Source organism: Sceloporus undulatus, chromosome 6 (assembly GCF_019175285.1).
Source record: "Sceloporus undulatus isolate JIND9_A2432 ecotype Alabama chromosome 6, SceUnd_v1.1, whole genome shotgun sequence".
NCBI classification, from domain to species: Eukaryota; Metazoa; Chordata; class Lepidosauria; order Squamata; family Phrynosomatidae; genus Sceloporus; species Sceloporus undulatus.
This window is the reverse complement of record NC_056527.1, coordinates 88,720,958-88,740,510: the sequence shown is the minus strand read 5'-3', so window position 1 is coordinate 88,740,510 and position 19,553 is coordinate 88,720,958. Positions and strand designations below refer to the sequence as shown.

General features: G+C 41.9%; 2 protein-coding genes across 3 annotated transcripts in view; both read left to right on the top strand.

The window, feature by feature from the left end:
• Positions 1–8,051, top strand: part of TOP2A (DNA topoisomerase II alpha) — a 32,930-nt gene extending 24,879 nt beyond the window's left edge. The window contains 10 exon segments of the mRNA XM_042476497.1: positions 167–322; positions 415–498; positions 1,079–1,270; positions 1,403–1,508; positions 2,202–2,354; positions 2,752–2,899; positions 3,523–3,587; positions 5,633–5,746; positions 6,501–6,727; positions 7,688–8,051. Of these exon segments, the coding sequence (XP_042332431.1) occupies positions 167–322; positions 415–498; positions 1,079–1,270; positions 1,403–1,508; positions 2,202–2,354; positions 2,752–2,899; positions 3,523–3,587; positions 5,633–5,746; positions 6,501–6,727; positions 7,688–7,825 (1,383 nt within the window). The 3' untranslated portion in view covers positions 7,826–8,051.
• An 8,034-nt stretch (positions 8,052–16,085) lies between these two features.
• Positions 16,086–19,553, top strand: part of GJD3 (gap junction protein delta 3) — a 6,559-nt gene continuing 3,091 nt past the window's right edge. The window contains exon 1 of one of the 2 annotated variants that reach the window (XM_042476216.1): positions 16,086–16,162. The gene's annotated coding sequence lies outside the window, so the exon portion shown is untranslated. The remainder of the gene's footprint in view (positions 16,163–19,553) is intronic. The other variant, XM_042476217.1, reaches the window with a different exon arrangement.

Below are 19,553 nucleotides of genomic sequence, written 5' to 3'. Positions count from 1 at the left end.
CTCATTTCCTGGGAAGTGGTAATGGGTCTAGTATGGGGAACAGACAGTGAGCACCAGTATCTACTGCCACTGCTGCCTTCCAAAGTTCAAAAGGAGAAAATTGGGAGATGGGAAGACAAGCAGTTTCACTCAGCAGCTATTAATGAATGGCCAACTTCTACTCCAGGGCAATGATGATGACACAAGTGAAGAAGGAGAAAGTGAGAAGGAAAATGAATCTGTTGGAACCACTGGGCCAGATTTCAACTACCTTCTGAACATGCCTCTCTGGTACCTAACAAAGGAAAAAAAGGATGAACTGTGCAAGCAGCGAGGTGACAAAGTACGTAACTGAGCTGTTGTTTAAAAGCTTGAAAGGTGGCAGCATTTGAAGCCTCAAGCATGTACTAGCTCTTTTTCACTTATTCTTTTAAGGAAACTGAGCTGGAAACCCTGAAACAGAAGAAACCTGATGATTTATGGAGAGAAGATCTTGCTGTCTTTGTTGAGGCTCTTGATGTAAGTAACTCTTTAGGGAAAGTACAAATTCTGACCAGTAATCAGTTTAGAATTTATAATGTCTTAAGTGCCGACAGCAGAAACCTTTCCTGCATTGAGTAAGTTAACTTCAGAATACACTGAAGTTTTCTATTTTCCACTGAAAGGGGGACTACCTGTGTCTTCTAAAAGGAAGGCTGTGAAAAAGATGGTCTTCTGTCCAATGAGATGAGGTGGTTGTTACTGCGGGCTACTATTATGTTTCAAAGCAGAAGTTTCTGAATGATGAGAATGAAGAGCAGTAAGATCCCAGGGGCTCTTTCTGACTTCTAATAGGCAATGCGGGTGCTGCTTATTTCAGCTTAAGTTGTGTTGTTTTCATCTCACTTTTTTTCTCATCATGGGCACTGAGAAGGCTCACAACACATTTTTAAAAGATAATAATAAAAATGTATATTTAAGCAACAGTGTGGTGCTTATTCCTTCTTATTGTATAAGGTTGCAATCTCTAGGTGATGGATAATTTCTCAGCTTCGAACCCCAAAACTGCCTACTGATAGCTCTTGAGCTCACTTTCATTATGTTATAACATCTTCTTTAGGACCTAGAAGAGAAGGAAAAACAGGATGAAATGTCAGGGGGTGCAAGCAAGCCCATCAAAGGAAAAGGTGGAAAGCCAAAAGTAAAGAAGCTGCAGGAAGTCATGCCCTCTCCACATGGCAGAAGGGTCATTCCCCGAGTAACTGAAGAGATGAAGGCAGATGCAGAGAAGAAATCAAAAAGAAAAATAAAGGTAGTGTAATAAATATTAATCTCTCCCTCCCGCCCCACTGTTAATATATAAATATGTAAGTTATTCCCTTATTTTTTTTTGCTGTAGTCATCCACTCTGACATGACCATTTCTTCTTTTTATTTCACTGTAGACTGAAAAAACTGAGCTTGATGAGAATCAAGGTGTTCCTCTAGGGGGTGATAAGGAACCAAAGAGCCTTAAACAAAGGTTGGCAAAGAAAATGAAAACAGAGCCAGGTAAGAGCTGTCTACAGAGGACCCTTTGGGGGAGGAGAGGTAGTCTTTTTGTATTGTTGGTGTGTGCCTTCAAGTCATTTCCAACTTTTGACTAACCTAAAATGAATCTGTCCTGGCATTTTCTGAGGCTGAGAGTGTGTGTCTAACCAAAGGTCACCCAGTGTGTTTCCATGGCCAAGTGAGGAGTTGACCCCTGGATGCAGTGGTTAATGCGCCAATTCTGATGATCAGAAGGTTGGTAGTTTGAGGCCCAAGTGCCCCATGACAGAGTGAGCTCCTGTCACTAGTCCCAGCTTCTGCCAACCTAACATTTTGAGAGCATGAAAATGCAAGTGGATAAATAGGTACCACTTCAGTGGGGAGGTAACAGCATTCTGTGCAGTCATGCTGGCCACATGACCACTTGGGTCATCTTTGGACAGCGCTGTCTCCCTCAGGTAAGTAGCATAGATGAGCATTGCCCCCCACAGTCAGTTTTGACTAGACATTCATATCAAGGGGAAACCTTTACCTCCAGCCATAGTCCAGTGCTCAAACCACTACAACACGCTGGCTCTCTTTTTGAATGGCCTGATATTTGTAAGGTGGGATCCATGGTCTGCATATAAGCACTCATGCCTGAGTTTTCACTTTTTCTCTTGAACCCATTGCCCATAATCTTTCAGTGTAGCAGATTAATTTATGTATTTCCAGATTCCAAGAAACAATCTCTGCTGCCATTCAAACCAGTGGCAAAAACCACGAAAAGAAACCCTTGGTCAGACTCGGAATCTGATTTTGATGATGCTGAAAGTGACGTAGCAGAGCCTGCATCTCGTGAAAACATGCCACGCCGCCAAGCTGCAGGTAGCCATATGAAGGATTAAGAAGTAACTCAGAACTTTTAGTGTATTTTTAAGCACTTCTGATAAATTAAAATAGCATATTTAAAATGACTGTGGAGACTTTGCAAAGGAGATTGAAAGGTCTGATCTTATTTACTGATAACAGAGGTTGCAATTCTGCACACAGTTCCCTGGGAGTAAGTCCTTTGAATGCAGTGAGACACCTGCATAATTACAATGGGCCCTAAACAATGAAATGGTGTCCCTTATATAAAATAGAAAAATCAATATTGATTTCTGGAATTTACATATTTCCAACCTTTGAATGGTTAAATCCATGCATAAAGAATCCGTGGATATATGAGGGACCAACTATCATTGAATTGCAACATTTTTATTTTTATTTTGCTTATTTTCAGCAAAAGCAAAGTATGTGTTAGATTCAGATTCAGACTCAGACCTCAGTGTCATGAATGGGAAATTCCAGGCACAGGAGGAAATGGACGAGGATTTTGCACTTGATGAAAATGCAGAGTTTTCCGATCCCACATTGAAGGCTGCTTCTAAGTGAGTGTGGGAAGTATGCACAAGCATGTGCCTGTTTGGTTTTTTATCCTTGTTTTGTTTTCAGTGTTGCAACAGTTAACCAAAATTGGTGGAATGACATCTGAACCTTAAAGTCACAGAAAACTTCATGCAATAGGGCTAATTTTTCAAAATGGAAAGATGGGTATTCATCATACAAGACCAATGTTGTTTCAACACCAAAAACATCTCCTGTTTTATCTTAGGAAACTATCTTCTGTGGAGCCAGATTATTTCAATCTATCCCCATACTTTTAAGGAGCTCTCCATGATCTCAGGAAGGTACCCTTCAAAGCCCTGCTTCTTTATAGGTTTTTGAAAGTGCAGCTTGAAAATACATGTACTGCTGTAAATTCTGGCCATTCCTCAAAGGAAATGTTTACTTTTCCTGTTTGAAAATATTATACACATCCCAATGTTAGTTATCCTCATTTTCCAGCTATATGGGTTTCAGTATTGTGCCTTCCTCAGTTTTTCTTGGTTAAAAACTATTTTACTGAAATGTTCCACAAACATACAGTCTGCAGCTACAATGTTACATAGAATTTTAATACAAAATAGAGCAAAACCAAATTATAGTCCAAATTATTGCTTCTGTATTCTAGGAAAACTAAAGAGCCAAAAGGAAAAGAAGAATCTAAGCCACCAGAGGTACAGAATGCTATCACAAGTAAGTGTATCACACAGTTTAGTGGCATTCCAGTTTCAGTTGTCAAAACTTTTTGTTTTACTCAAGTCCAAATATTCAAACTTACTGTTAGAGTGACAGGATCATACATGTGAAGTCGGATCATTGTCAAAATGTATCGTACTATTCATCCTTCCGCCACTCTCCCATTAGGACAATAAATGTTTGCTCAGCCACTGCAGATTAAAAGCTCTCTCGCCTTATCCCCACTCCCAACAGCCATATACTTTCTCCACACAAGAAGAACTGAAATTGAAAGAGCATGAGCTACAGTGTGTTAGGGGTTTTTGGTGAGGTGGAGGAGTGATGAGCAGGATCCTGCAAATTCACCCCCATGCCAGTTTCTATGTTGGCTGCTGTGAATGCTAGTCATTGTCAATAATCTAACAAGAGATAGCAAAATGTCAAAAATAAACAGGAAATCCGATCTGCAGACAAAAGAACTGTTAGCGTGTAACTTTTTATTTATGTCTGCGGTGGCTCTGCATTGTTTCCTTGCTTTCAGAATTCATTCTGTAAACAAGGGGATTCCTGAAGCCTCAGGTTGTATTTTATTAGAGGATTTGACAGTTCTGCTTACTGCTATACAAGGAAGCTATGAACAGTCCTAGAGTGGGCAGGTACAATTCAACTCTGGGTGAATAAAAACATAAAACACTGTAATAACAGAAAAGCAATTTTACGGGCATTTCAGTAACCATTTCTGGTAATGTAACTAACTGCTAGACTTTAGCTGTCAACACTTCTTGCTTTATCGTTATATTTGGTTTTTAAAACTGACTGCCTTGTGTACTCCAATGCATTCTGTTATAACCAGCTACAGTTATTTAAAACAGATATAAACTTGACATTCCTCATTGTTTTTCTTTTTAACCCTTTCTCCTTACACTCTTTGTCCTTGTACATGCTTCTCTCTGAGCTCCTTTCATTGTTCATCTTTCTTCTGCCCATCCATTCTATAGCATGTCTTTCTGTTACTCCATCACATATGGGCTCTTGCTTTCTAACTATACAGCACATTCCTTTGTATCTTCTCTCGTCTCTGTATCATTCTTGAGTTGGCAACAGCAGGGGCGGGAGGGATGTGCACCAACAGCTGACCAAAAGCTAACATCTGTTTCATGTTATGTCTCTGAATCCAGGGAGGGAAGGCCCAATACAATGTAGTCAGGTAGATATCCCACCCCTTTAATGATCTTGGCTGGGCCTTAGGTTGTCTCTCACAGAAGTCAGAATGAGATCTAAAGTCATCCCACAGTTTTAGTCCTGTTTTAAATGTAACTAGTATCACCCTGGCCAACTAAATTCAGGACTAAAGAATTTTGTCCCTGTTCATGAACCTACACAGTGTTATGGATTGGTGAGAACTGAGGAGTTCACACATAATTGGGTTTCACCCATCACCATGCTGAGATCACTAAGGAAGCCACATGTCTTTAAGCTAAATTCATCCTCTAAGTGTGGCTATCCTTCTTTATTGTTCTTGGCCAGCCTCTGCCTATATTTTATATTATATTTATATTATTTTTATACTGGTCTATGACTAGAATAAAAGTTGTTGTTGTTGTTGTTGTTGTACTCATGTGTAAGTCTAGAAATTTTACTGAAAAAATTGACTCCAAAATCTGAATCGACTTATCCAGGGGTCAATATAAGTACTTTACTTTAACTCTTATTTTTTAAAAAAGAACTATCCCATGGGAAAAGGTAAGAGTGTGATCTGTACTCACTCTATTCTCTCATCCATCCAACCTTTAGTGTGAGCACAAACAGATATGCCTGCTGTAATTTTGTATGTTCTTTGGTATTCTTTTGTTTTTCTTCATCCTTTAGATTGTTTGTTACATGCCCCTAGGTTTTGCCCTAGACCTATCCATGAGTCATATCAAATTCCTTAATTTTGGCCCCAAAACCTTCCCTTGACTTATACATGAGGTCAACTTAAAGTCGGGTATATACGAATTTCAATTACTTCCATGCTTTGTTTTTTTAAAAGTTAGTTTACTGGAATCTTCTCTTTATTTAAGTTCACGATGAAGATTATGATGAAAAAGCAAAACCACCCCCAAGTCTTGGTGTGTTCTCTAAACCTGCCCCTAAAAAGAGAGCTCTAGCCAAGAAAATAACAAACACAGCTGAAGGTAAGATTTTTGTCAATGTTTATGCATTCAGGGGCAAATATTTGTTGCCATTAACTAAAAGGGGGGAGGAATCTGGTGATGGTTTATTCTGCAGAATTGGATTGCAGAGCCCCTAACAGTAGATAATAGTTGTATGCTTGGTCCCTTTAGTAGGAAAAGTCTCCCCCAGTTCCCAGACTGCCTCTTCAAGGCAACAAGATTTTGATAAGGCTTTGGCTGTGGTATCATTTTCAAAGTGCTGCCAGACAGATTCAGTATTTATTTGGTAGTGCAGCTGACCCTGAAGATGAAAGACTAACTTGCATGATGCACTGAACCAGAATCTCAATCCATTACCTGGATTATTGGTTTGTTATGGTTTGGGGAAAACAAGAGTGGAAAAAATGAAAGGACCAAAAGTTGATGTGGGTGGGATGGGGAATGGAGATAGAAGATGAAAGTGTAAAGCCCAAGAGAAATAATATCTGATTGGCATCTACTGTACCAACTTGCAGTTGGTTGGCTTGATTCGTTCCCTATCCTACTAACATTTCCCAAAGGAAAGATTAGATATGGTTTGTGGGGTGTTGAGTGCCACTACTCACAGGGATATGGCATGCCTGCAGCTGGCTGGTAGTACTTAATGATAGGCATTCCAACTTGACTTTTCTCTCAAGAAAGGGTGGGCAGAGGAAAGATGGAAGCCCACTTTTGCTGAACACTGTTAACCCAAGAACAAACAAAACAAGGGTCTAATAGATTCTTTTTCCCTTAGACAACCAGCTTTCTATTATGGATGCTTTCTCTAAGAAAAAAGTAGTTGCAAAAACTAGCAAGACAGCAGTTAAGAGTTCAGATTCCAGTACAGATGGAGCAGCCTCCAAAAAGCCTGTGCCTGCCAAGGCAAAGATACCTGCCAAAAGGAAACCCTCCTCTTCCTCTGATTCTCAGGATTCAGATTCTGACTTTGGCCCATCAGTCAAAAGACCAACAGCACATAAGGTTTGTTTGCCACTGTGCATATTCTTACACTCACATACACCTCAGTTGCAAGATGGGGGATAATATTAAAGAATTTTCTAGCCCTGCTCTGCTGTGACTGTTTTTATCATGCAGATATTGGGGCAATTTTGCATGTCTTAAGAAATGCCATTTAAAACAAATGGATGGCTGAACTGCCTGCAGTTATTTAACATAATGGGAGGCTTGCAGTGCTCTGCAAGGAAATAAGCAAATTATATGAAATCCATTTTTACATATGCTGTGGGATCACAGAGTAGGTAAGGCATATCTCTCTTGATTCAGTTTTTCTTGCATGGTATAGGACTTGGCTGTTAACCCACTTGCATCTGTTCCACACAGCCTTTTGGTTTAGTACATAGTCCCTCTGCATACTTCATCTGTATACATGGAAGCCATTACCTGTCCTTCTGCTCCACTCTACCCACTACCAAGCCCAAATACCTCCATTTTCTTCAGCAACTACTTATAATTGTTGCATGAAGAGATTGAGGAAAATGGAGCATAACTTTGTGGTTCCCTCATATTAATATTTTTTAAAATAAACACTTCAGCCTTCCAAGCTGGGGAAAGTAATCCAACCATTTCTTCATTTTAGCTGGCTTTTGCTGCACCGTCTGTTTCGCTGTAGACTTTCTCAAAATGGTGATAGGGAGTAAAGTGATGTCTTCTGTCACTGTCTTGAGAATGCTTGTAACAGAAAATGGAGGGCTTTTGGAGTAGTATGGGATTCTGGGGAGGGTTGAGTGATTTACTTGCATATTTTCATGTGTTGACAGCTGTGATTTGAGGGCAAACATTGTCTGAAAATTGCATTTGGCCCACCCCCCACCGTATAATGTGGGAAACCCTCTGTCCTTCAACAAGCAGAGCATGAATTCTCCATAAATGGCAGTTCTAATGCCTTTAGATAATTTAACAAGCCTTCCTTTTGCTTTGCAGAAATCCAAGAAGGTAGATGAGTCATTTTCAATGGGCTCAGATGTAGAATTGCCTGGTCCAGCTGCACCCCGTGAAAGAGTGGGTCGTGCCAGAAAGCCTGTCCAGTATCTCGAGGAATCAGATGATGAGATGTTCTGACTTGAAAAGAAAGCTGATTTACATCTCAGTCTATCTCATTAGAAAATGTGATGCGCCTGCTTTAGAAGCCCAAGCAATGAATTCCAAGTTTTCATTTGCCTTTTTGATAGCACAGAGTTTTATCATTGTTATGTCTGTCCCTGTAAATATTTTCTCTGTTTCGTTAACACTGTTCAATCTTTACTGGTTTTATATTTGGTTAATAAATGTTTTTTCTACATGTGAATCCAAGGCCACTTGATATAGCATCCTTTCAGAACTAAACTGAGTTGTGTACCAATGATATGGCTGAGGGTGGGGAGAAATGGTTCCCCACAGATGCAGCAAAAGAAGAAATGCATTTCAAAACTTTCACTCCCAACTGCTGCCTGAAGTGCAACATGGCTCCTGCCCCTCCACACTTGCCACTGCATTGTCCCAGTTCAGTGTTAAGTAAGTGGTGTCTCCTCCTTTCACATTTATTATTCCCCTCCCTATTCCTTCCATCCCTATAAAGGGACCACTCTGCTGGAGCCCCTCTGATATGCTTCCCTTGCTGTGATGTGAACAGTCCTGCCAGCCATTGTGTGTCTAGAAGGAAGGGATGAAGGCACTGGGATTTTTTCACAGACACAGATTGTGGAAAGGGAGGGGGGGTTGAGCAGCAGCCAGGCAGATAATGTGGCAACAGTGGAGGGGTGAGTAGGAACTGCTGTGCAGGCTGAGCTGTGTTTTAAAGAGTCCTCTGGGTGCCTCTCCTATAATTATGAAGGAGAGGACAGAGATAGTAGAGGGGGGAAAGAAATTTTGTTGTAATTCAGAGCCCAGTACCATGGCTGTCTGTTTCTCTCTTCCTCCTTATTCCCTCCCTGCAGCCTACCTCCAGGGCATATGGCTGCTCCCCTTGTTAGTTGTCCTATGTCTAGTCAAAGCAGGGAAGGTACTGGTTGGAAGTTTTCTCTTGATAGGTCACTGCAGTTGTACTTTTTGATCCTTCGGGAACTTGGCGAAAGTTCGTAAGTTTGTTGTTAGGAGGGAAGTGTTTAAAAATTGACCCCTTCTCGGTGTAAAATATGCTAGATATAACTGACTGAAGTAGTGATGGAGAAGGACCTATGGTCTAATTTAACCTTCCAGAGCTTCCCTGAATTGCATTGCCTCCAAGAAGACATGGGAGCCCCCATGAAGGTAGCTGACACTGCAGCTTCTTCACATCACTCCTCACCTATCTTTTCCTATGCAGACAAAGCCAGGAACACTCAGCCGTTAGTCCCAAAACTGGCTGTGTCCCAGGATCAAGTCCTAGTGCCCATTTATGCTAGTTAAAGCACTATGATTCCTCTTCAACTTCTATGAGCATCCTATAGAATCCTGGTAGTTGCAGTTCAGGAAGGGGTTCTTAGGATTTTTTGCCTGAGAGGTTTAGTGCTTCAAGTTGCAAACCCCAAGATACCATAGGATGCAGCCATGGCTCTTGAAATTGAATAACTTGTGTGAATGGGACCCTGGTAATGGGTTTTAGTGGACCATGCATGCTGATGAAAAGGTATTCCTTCAATACCTTTTCACATACTTTAAAATGGAGTTGTGTCCAGGTGCAAGTATGCAAAGAATGGAACAAATCTGTAAAAAGACACATGCAAGATGTGATAAATGGTACAGGAATGTCATATTGTATAATTAAATTCATTGCAATTCTAGATCCCTCCTTGGTCTGGGTTATTTTAAATCTTACGCATGTTTTTAGAACAAGTTTTCAATTTAGAAATACAAAGGTTTTTAGAACTGTTACAGTGTATGGAAAGCAGATTTTGTCTATTCATAAAATCCTGACAGTTGGAGTGAGCTGTAACAAATCAAAGAATATAATATGATGTATGTTCATGGTGCTCATGAGAAGTATACGTTTGCACATATGGAAGCATCTTTGCAATACTGGCTGTAAATTTTACTGAGACATAGACATCAGGGAAGATTGTGTTACAAGATGTCTACCAGATGTGTGTTATTCCTGCACTGATGAGTAGACTAAATAAAAACTCCAGTTTTAATGCTGGAACTGTTGGAACACAAAATATTTTTACCATCTGTAGTAGCCTATTTGGATATTAGCACCAAATACTTAGAAAAGATAAGCATAGGAGTGATGTTACATGAGCCATGCAATTAGTAGCTCTTTAGAGGGAATATCTGGCATCCTACATTTAGAGTGGTTTTTACAGATTTTGTTGGACTAAAACTCCCACAAGTCCTTGCCAGTGTAGCTTATAGTAAGAGCTGATGGAAGTTTCAGTGCCACATCTTCACTCCTGTCATTTTTTTCTGGATCTGGCAGCTCTTCTGATGCCTGAGCTGGAGTAAACGTTAGTCTTAAGAGCCCAGTTTAGGTGCTTCAATTCATCTTCCAGGAAGTGGGTGGTGCACTCCTGCCCCATCTGTAAAGGATTTACTACCAAGGGGCTTAGAAATCAGCTGTCTTGATTTCAATTGCACCTTTAGGAGTACTGTAATCCCTTAAGGTTACCCAGTTTGCTGCCCAAAAACAACCTCTTCACTCTGAATCTGTGTTGATCTGTAAAAAGCAGCCACTTGCTGAAAAGTCTGCGCAGCCTGGATGACCATGACCTCTGTCCATTTAAGCAGCAAGTTTGCACCTTCCACACTGCCCAAGGGGCCTCATGATCCCACATATGGCCTAGGCACCTTCAACTCCAAGCAGATCTGTCTACATTCTAAGCATAATAAGAGACAAAAGAGTGCTGCGGACTCAACAGGAGAAAAAAACAGGCTGAAGTATAGCATAAAGAGAAGACCAGACCATCAGCCACAGGCTTAGGACCGACCTTGGTATCTACCTTTGTCTCAGCCTCCTCCTTTGGCTGGTATCAATGAGGTTGCTCATGTTGAAGAACGGTCAGTCTAGGAGGTGACCTATGTCAACCAACCATCCTTCAATGGAGCACCTTATTCAAACAGCCCCCCCCCCCAAGTCCTGAGCTCCCAGGAGAGCACTTACCAGTGTGCCAGCCTATTCGCCTCTCTCCTCAGCCAACTACCCCACTGTCGTTATGTCAGTCCCATTTGTTGAAGTGGTCTCATAGGCCACACATCCACAGCCATAATCTGAGATTGAGCCAACAGCACTGGATTTTGCCTCGTCTCTGGACTATCTCGGCCTGATGCCAAACAGCACCTTTGACTGCGCTGCCCTCCCACCTTTTTGCCTATGTCTTCGTGCCACCTCCTGTACAACTATGACCCATCCTGTTTACATGACCACCTCACCAAGTGGCAACAAATATGCTGTGACTCCTGGGTGCTCACCATCATTCTAGTAATGGGTGGGAGCAAAGAGCTGAGAGAATGACTTCATCTTGGGTAGAAAACAGGACAAACAACTTCAGTGTACACTGTAGTATTGTATAGGTTAATTGCAGCTTGTATACATTTTTCTCCTTTGGAAATGTTTGTGTTTGGCATGTGAGGCAGTCTAGCCAGACCTGTTGGTGTGGCCCCTTTCCCCTCCACCCAGTGTTGACCATCCAAATGACATTCCAGGGCCCCGTATCAGTGAGACCAAAGTGTTTATTGGAAAGCAGTCAAGTGTCCAAAGAGCTGTCAGATTTTCCACTCGGGTGGGGTTGGAGTGGGCTGACTCTGCACAGGCTCAACCAACACTTCAGCCTCCCTTGCCCTGTGCTATTTAAAGCCTCCCCAGTCACTATCAACCCCCCCCCCCACTGCATCCCTATGAATGTGTCTATCCTATTTGAATATGACTCGCAGAGATGGAAATTGTAAAAACTCCGTGTGGGGGCAGAGAAGCTGCACCACTGAATTGAACCGTAATGGGTGTTTTGTACAAAGCATGACCAAAATTCCTTGGTTCCCAATGTTTCAGGGATTGGGGGGGGGTGAAGCTTAAGAGAAGATAACTGATACGCATGGTGCAATAAGTTAATCGTGCTTTTAAATTCATGCCTAGCATCCTTAGGTCAGTCCCAGGTATAGTGGTCCCATTCAATCAATTTTTGAATGCAGTCAACACGCAGCTAAATTAACTGGATTAAATGGGCCCACTTTAGTCAGAACTAAAAGAGGATTTAAGACATTGTTTTACGTGGTTTTAATACTATAGACTGTAATACTACAGGCTGAGTCTCCCTTATCTGAAAAGCTTGGGTCCAGAAGTGTTTTGGAGTTCAGATTGCTTTCAGATTTTGAAATATTTTCATGTACATAATGAGATATCCAGGAAATGAGACCCATTTGTATGTTCCATGTTTTGTTTGTTTGTTTGTTTGTTTGTTTAATGTAGATCCCACCTTTCTCCCTGGACCCTTATATACACAGCCAGGTAATTTTTATCTAATGCTTTTAGTACAAAGTTTGTGTACACTGGACCATCAGAAAGCAAAGATGTCACTATCTCAGCCGCCCACATGGACACTTTGGGTTTGTGGAATATTTCAGATTTCAGAATTCCAGATAAAGGCTAATCAACCAGTATTTTAATCTTAACTTTTTGTATGTTTTAAAGCTATGTGTGGTTTTCCTTTCGGATTTCTTTTTATTCTGTAAGTTGCCTCCAATCCTCCTTTTTGGGGGAAAGGTGAGATGTAAATAAAATGACTGGTTGATATTAAAAACCAGTTCTTTCAAATGCACAGTTGCCCAGCAGAGTAGTCATAGGCAGATGATTCTTTTCAATTGCTGAGGAACAGTTTTGTTGCAAGATTAGTCTTCAAAGCCATAAAAATTAGGCATCAAATGAGTCACTAGCATTTTGGGAAAGTACCCCAGGTTTGAAGTCGAAGGCTTTCATGGCCAGCATCCATAGTTTTTTGTGGGTTTTTCGGGCGATGTGGCCATGTTCTAGAAGAGTTTATTCCTGACTTTTCACCAGCATTTGTGGCTGGCATCTTCCCTTCTCTGAAGATGCCAGCCACATGCTGGTGAAACATCAGGAATAAACTCTTCTAGAACATGGCCACATCGCCCGAAAAAAAAACACAAATAACTACCCCTGGTTTGTTATTCACACATTTTAAAGATGTTGGCAGTCAGGAGAGCTAATTTTCTCTGCATCTACAGTTGAATTCAGCAAAGCACTGTCAGCCATATGCACAAGTGCTTTATAGGTACAGATGCTGGGCTTTCTTGAAGGAAAATTCACAGGAAATATGGACAAGATGCCAAGTGACGCGTACAGCCACATAACCACCACTACCCCTCTGGTTGCCTCAAACATGTTCCCTGTGCCAAACGTTTACATCACAGGCACTTCACTCTGCTGTCCATGTGACAATGGAAATGTTTTCCCAGCCAGTGGGGGAGCATGGAGTGAATAGGCATGAGCAGACAGATCAAACACATCCTTCAAAAAGGACTCTATATTTTCTTTTTAATTTTTTAAATCCATTTCCCCCAAATCTTTAGATTCACATCTATCTTAACAAGCCAAGGGATGTTCTTGGGGTCCGTTCCCCCACCACCACCACCATCTCCATTATCTTGCTATCTGATCTTCTTGCTTTCTCTCTATCTCCATCTACCTTCATGGTAGTGTCCATGATGTGGCCACCACAGGCAGTGGAGTATAAGGAGTGATGAATATAAAAGTGTAATTGATTGCATGGCAGGGGGTTGGACTGGATGGCCCTTGTGGTCTCTTCCAACTCTATGATTCCATTGCACCACTCCCCTCTTGTAGGAAGATCTCTCTACTTTCTCTACTTTACTTTCTACTTGTCTGCTCTCTACTTCTCTACGTTACTCTCTTCTCTTCTTTACTCTCTACTTGTAGGAAAGTCTCTCTACTTTCCCTCCCTCCCATCCTCTCTGTGCTGCTACCTTGCCCCATCTATTTTATCCCCCTTCCTTGCCTCCCCCATGCTGCTGCCATGCTTTTGTCCTTTGCACATGACACTCTGTTGGGGCACTTGTGGCCCTTTCTCCTTGCCCCAATTCATGCCAACACACCAGTCTCTCTTGCCCCTTATTCCACTTATGACAGTGGCATCACTAGGGGTGTGAGGGTGCGGCCCACACTGAGTGGCACCCCAGAAGAGGGGTGACACCCAGTTGGACCCTCCTTCTGATGAGGAGACTTCTGCCACCACAGCAAAGGAGAGGGCCAAGTGTGCCTTTTTGATTGCCATACATGCACACTGAGTGACACCAGGGGTATGGACACCATTGCCTTGTGCCGTCCTATTCTTCTCTCTCACATTGTCTACCTGGGAGGATTAAAAACCCTGCTCTGGTCCCCATCCCCTCTTTCTTTTTCTTGGCTTTGAGCAGACAGACAGGGGGAAAAACAAGCAAAAACATGGAGTGAATGTGTTTATAGAAGGAAGCAGAGGTTTCGCTGCCCAAGCGGGGTGCACAAAAGGCTATAAGTTGTGAGGAAGAGGGAAAGGCTAGTGGGCTCATAGGTTTACACTCACTTTTCCTAAAGGAGAAGGTACCATACAAACTTGGAAAATTACTTTTGAAAAAGCAAATCATTACCATTTTGCTCATTGTAGTAATTCATTGTCACAATTTATCACACTTGAATTGTTTTTTACTTATGTGCTACTTGTGTTGTTCTTTACGTTTTGGTTAAGCGCAGATTTGTTAAGGCTGACGAGAATAAAATGAAAAATTCCTCTCAGAATGCCTCAAAAATCCTCTTTATCGATAACTTCAGAAACAATTGGAAAATGTTGCTTGTTGTATTAATGAAGTAACTTTGCTCCCTTTTATATTACTTTTGAAATGTTATTTCATTTTATCATGGGGTAGGGATGCACTCATCACTGTTTCCTGCTTTCAGATGTTCTCATGTTTAGGAATTACTGGCATGGAGTTCGGGTTTTTGTAGAAAAATACAAGGGGACCTAAAGTTGCCGAACTGAAACTGGAGAGGGTTTCCAGTTTCTACTATATAATGTTTGTATAGTAGGGGGGATTTCAGCAAGTCATACACCAGGTAATAAGCAACACCTGTTTAAATTTCCTCTTCTATACAGCCAGGTATTAAAGATACAGGAGCCTTCCCCAGTTTTCAGTCTGGTAAATTTATAAGGGGTTAAGGTGTGTAGAATAACCTGAACCAAGTACAGACATTCTAACAAGCTCCCAGTTCCAAGAAACATCCAAAAGAAAACGCAACATCTTCCATTGCTGCACTTGAGCGCTTGAATGTTTAGAGACCCAGCATGATGTAGTGGTTGGGATGTTGGACCAGGACTTCAGAGGACCAGGATTCAAATCCCTGCTCAGCTATGGAAACACATTGGATAACCTTGGGTAAGTACCACTCTCGGCTGAAGAGGAGGGCAACACCAAGCCTCCTCTGAATAAATTTTGCCAAGAAACCCCTTGGTTGTCCTACGTTGGAGTTGACTTGAAGGCACATAAACACAACAAACGTGAATACCTATCAATTTAGGTGCACAGTGACAACCTAAAAATAAGGTTATAGGCTGGAATCCTACATCAGCTTATACTTAACTCCATACTTAACCTGGGGCCTCTCCTTTCTCCTCTGACTGAGCCTCATCCAACTCACATCAGTGTTTTAAATGGACACGAGCAAATGCCACAGCCCACTTCTGCCCAAAAGCAGGTGTTTGAGGAGCAGTGGTGTCAACCCCCATTGGGGAGTCACCTGGTGCAGTCCACACCCCTCTACTGACACCACTGGCTCTATCATTGTTGCTCTAATTCTGGGCATGCTCACATGTTCATCTGATGTGAAGGGAAGAAAAAAGTTACAAGCTCTGAGAAACTGAAAGTCCTCCAACATTCCCTGAAAGACACATTCCCTGATCCCATTTCTTAATGGTCAGATGGGAGGAGACTCAAACCGGTGAAGGATAAGAAGCAAAATAGGATGGTTGGTGTCATCGTATTTTGTTTTTCTTAGCTCTCTTTGCAACGAGTGGAGGTTAGCTCTTTTCTGGTAAATCACTTTGGATTTTGGTTTTGGTTTTAACTGGTGAATTGAAAAAGTAGGATTCTTTTAAAAGTGGGGATAAAATTAGTTCAACTGTCACTTCTTCCTGTTGCCCTTAAAGCACAAGACTCTATCTGTTCCTGCCTCCCCTTCGAGAATAAGAGGGACTGGACATGGCCATCCACTTTGTCCAGGGGTGATGAATACTGATCTTCAGCCAGGGACAGCCCTGTCACTTTAAAAGCTTCCAGACAGAACTAGAAGGGGAAACCCTGCCTCTCTGTCTGTACTGTGCCACTGTGCTAGCCAGAACTGAAACTAGTGAGAGAAGAACAAAGAAGGAGATGCCCACAGCAGCACTGGGGACACGGCTTTAGACAAGACGGAGAGGCAGGCAGACTCACAGGCAGCAGGTAATGGATGCTCCAGGAGACAGGCATCAGCATAGAGGTAGATTTGGGGGTTGAGGAGGAATGAGAGAGAGCCTGTGTGTGCCTTCAGGTGGTCTGTCAACTTATGGCAACTCCATGAATTTCATAGGGTTTTCTTGGGCAAGGAATCCTCAGAGCTGGGTTTGCCAGTACCTTCCTCTACAATATAGCCTACAGCACCTGTCATTCCTTAGCAGCCCCACATCCAAGTAGTAGTATTTGGAGCCACATCCAGACTTGGATGTAGTTCTAGTACAGCCAGCCCTCCCTATCCATGGATTTTTTAATCCACAGCTTGAAAATATTTTAAACATATATAACATCCAAAAAACAAACTTTGATTTTGCCATTTTATATAAAGGACATGCCATTACATTTAATGGGACTTAAGTATCCATAAATTTTGTCAACCATGCGTTGTTCTGGAACCAAACCCCAGCGGAGACCAAGGGCCCACTGCATTAGTACTGGATGACAATCCCCCATCCAATACTAACCTGCTGAGCATAGATGGGAGCTGGCACTTTTATTTAGGCTCCAGAAGCTATGTTGCTCTTTTGAAATGTACATATGCTCTTCCTAAGGTAGCCTTTGAATAGGCAGGTCAGTCTGTTTTTAGGAGAGGAGGTGGAAGTGCAGAGCCGTTCAGGGTCTAACAAGAGGATTAATACCATCTTGTAGAGCGTCGTGTCAGTGAACATCACCTAATCTTTGTGTGCTCCTATCCAGGTGAAGCTGGTAAAGTTAAGGATACTGAAGCTAAATAGGAAAGGGACTGTCACCGCAATGTGCTATAAAAATAATAAGATTAAGAATAGCCTGAAAAACCCACAAAAAATCTTAAGAATAATCATCAGCATTTGGTAGAAGTAGTATAATTTAGAAGTGAATACACTCTGTTAACAGTAGCCTATCTCAAGGAAACCTCTTAAACAGACATATAGACACTTGTTTTCTCAGGCAAAAGTCTAGTTTGGATCAATTCAATATTTACTGTTTAAATTTTAACATCTCTAAGACTGTATGTGACTAAATGTCAGATTGTGATGTGCATTGTGAATTAACTCTAGCATTGTTGTTGTTGTTGTTGTTTGCCTTCAAGTCATTTCCAACTTACGGCAACTGTAAAGTGAACCTACTATCATGGGGTTTTCTTGGCAAGATTGGTTCAGGGAGGGTTTTGCCTTTGTCTTGAGAGTGTGAACTCTAGCTATATGTAAATGGAACATTATATATACACATTAAGGCTTTTTCCTGACCATGGTTTTCAGCAAATTACATTCTTAAATTAATAAGTTTGTTGATGTTCACCACCCTCGAGTTGACCTCAAAATCTGTGCATGCTCAAGTCCCGTTAAATACAGTGGCATAGTAAAATGGTGTCCCCTTATTTTTAATAAAGGCAAAATCAAGATTTGCTTTTTTAAAATTTATATACTTGTAAAATATTTTTAAGTGTTGGGTGCTTGCATCCCCAGATAAAAATCCATGAATATGGAGGGCTGGCTATATCCCGCCTTTCTCTGGGCATGGGACTCAAGCTGGCATAATAGGAGAAGAGCAAATATAACAAGCAAGGGAGGAAAAACATGATAATAGTGCAGAAAACTACACAAGGTGTGGATGAAGTAAATAAGAAAATGTTTTGCCTCCTCTCATAATATTAGAGCTTGGAGACATCCAAGAGAACTGAATGGTCAGAGATTTGGCATAACGAAAAATACCATAGATAAAGTGTGGTTTCTGCTACTATGAGAAATAGTGACAGCTGCCAACTTCGTTTGGTCTTTAGCCTGAGGCAGCCGGCAGGGAAGTTATCTTTATGGCTTTCCCCGTCCCCTCCAAATGCAGTGCTAGGATAAGATATTGAAGGTCCAAACCTAAAAGGCATGTTTACCCCAATTTCAACTAATTGCCATCACCGTTAGCTGCCTCTTATTTTTATTACTGAAAGTAAGGTCCATCCTCCTATTAGGCAAAGCAAGACAGTTGCCTCAAGCAGAAGATGCAAGGAGGTGGCAGCAAAGTTTTGATGGAGAGAAGCATGTGCACCATGAGAAAAATAAATTAATTAAAAGCATTTGTGGGGCCACAGAGTTGCCCGTCTGAAGGAAAACTGTCCTCTTCTAGAGTTACTGCTGGCCCTCTTGCCTTTAGCCCTCGCTTCTTCTGCAGGTGGTTAGTTTCTATATGGTGCAACTTTGGATATGACTGGAGCATCAGTTGCTCCTGATGCAGATACACAGGAGGGTCAGCTGCTGTCAGAAGAAGCTGCCTCTCTTGTTTATCTGCATGAGTTACTGTTCTAAACAGGAGGCATGTTGAGAAGAGGGATCCATGCAAAAAACCACAAGTGCCTAAAAGGAGGTCTTACCAGGGGCAAGAATGCATCATGCCTCCAAGATAGGCATGCCTCATTTATCAGACATTTGGAAAAGCCTGCAATGTATTAACACGCATTCATTTTCCTTCTGTGTCCAGTCCTCAGTAGAGAGTACCATCTCTCTCTTTCCCCAGCCAGCAGCATTCACACACCCAGCCAGCCTAGACCAGACTGAGCTGTCCTATTTTATCTTGCCTCCACTCCAGATAACTCAGCAACAGATATAAAACATCCAGCGCTGTTCCCACTTCCCAGACTCACTCTTCTTGCTGCCAAGGTCATACCCCTTTCACAACCTGTTTGGTGTTAAAATGGACTTGCTTAGAAGGTGGCCATAGGGGCAGGGTGACCAAAGGTCTTCCAGAACATATCCTACATTGCAACCTTTTGTCCAGGAAGACTTCCAAAAGGTTCTCCATTTGGAGCATGACTAGGAACCATGGCATGTGCTTTACAGCCTTTCTTTGGTCATGTCCTACATTTTACTGGAAGATCCTACATTCTGGGAGGTCCTACATTTTGTCCTCCTTTGCTGTTAGAACATATGGTCAGCTTGGGGAAAGGAGATGAAGACTTTTTCACTTGAAAAGTTAAGAGGCCGCTGCCTGAGACTCAGGAGTCATCTACACTGCGGAATGAATGGAGTTTGACACTGCTTTGACTACCGTGGCTCACTGTTATAGAATTCTGGGATTTGTAGTTTTGGGAGATACTTAGCTCTGTGATACTTCTCTGTCAGAGAGCTCTGGTGCCACAACAAACTGCAATTCCCAGTATTCCAAAGGATGGAGTCATGACAGTTAAAGGGGGTGTCAAACTGCATTAGTTCTGCAGTGTGGAAGCAGCCTCAGAGGACTAGAGAGAACGAGGGTTCTTGTCCCATAACTGCCTGAACTCATCATCAGTTAAGTTTCCAAATCTTCTTTTTCTTTGTGGCCAGTGTCTTGTGTAGCAAACACTAAGACACCAAACACTTTGGCAAGCAAGTGA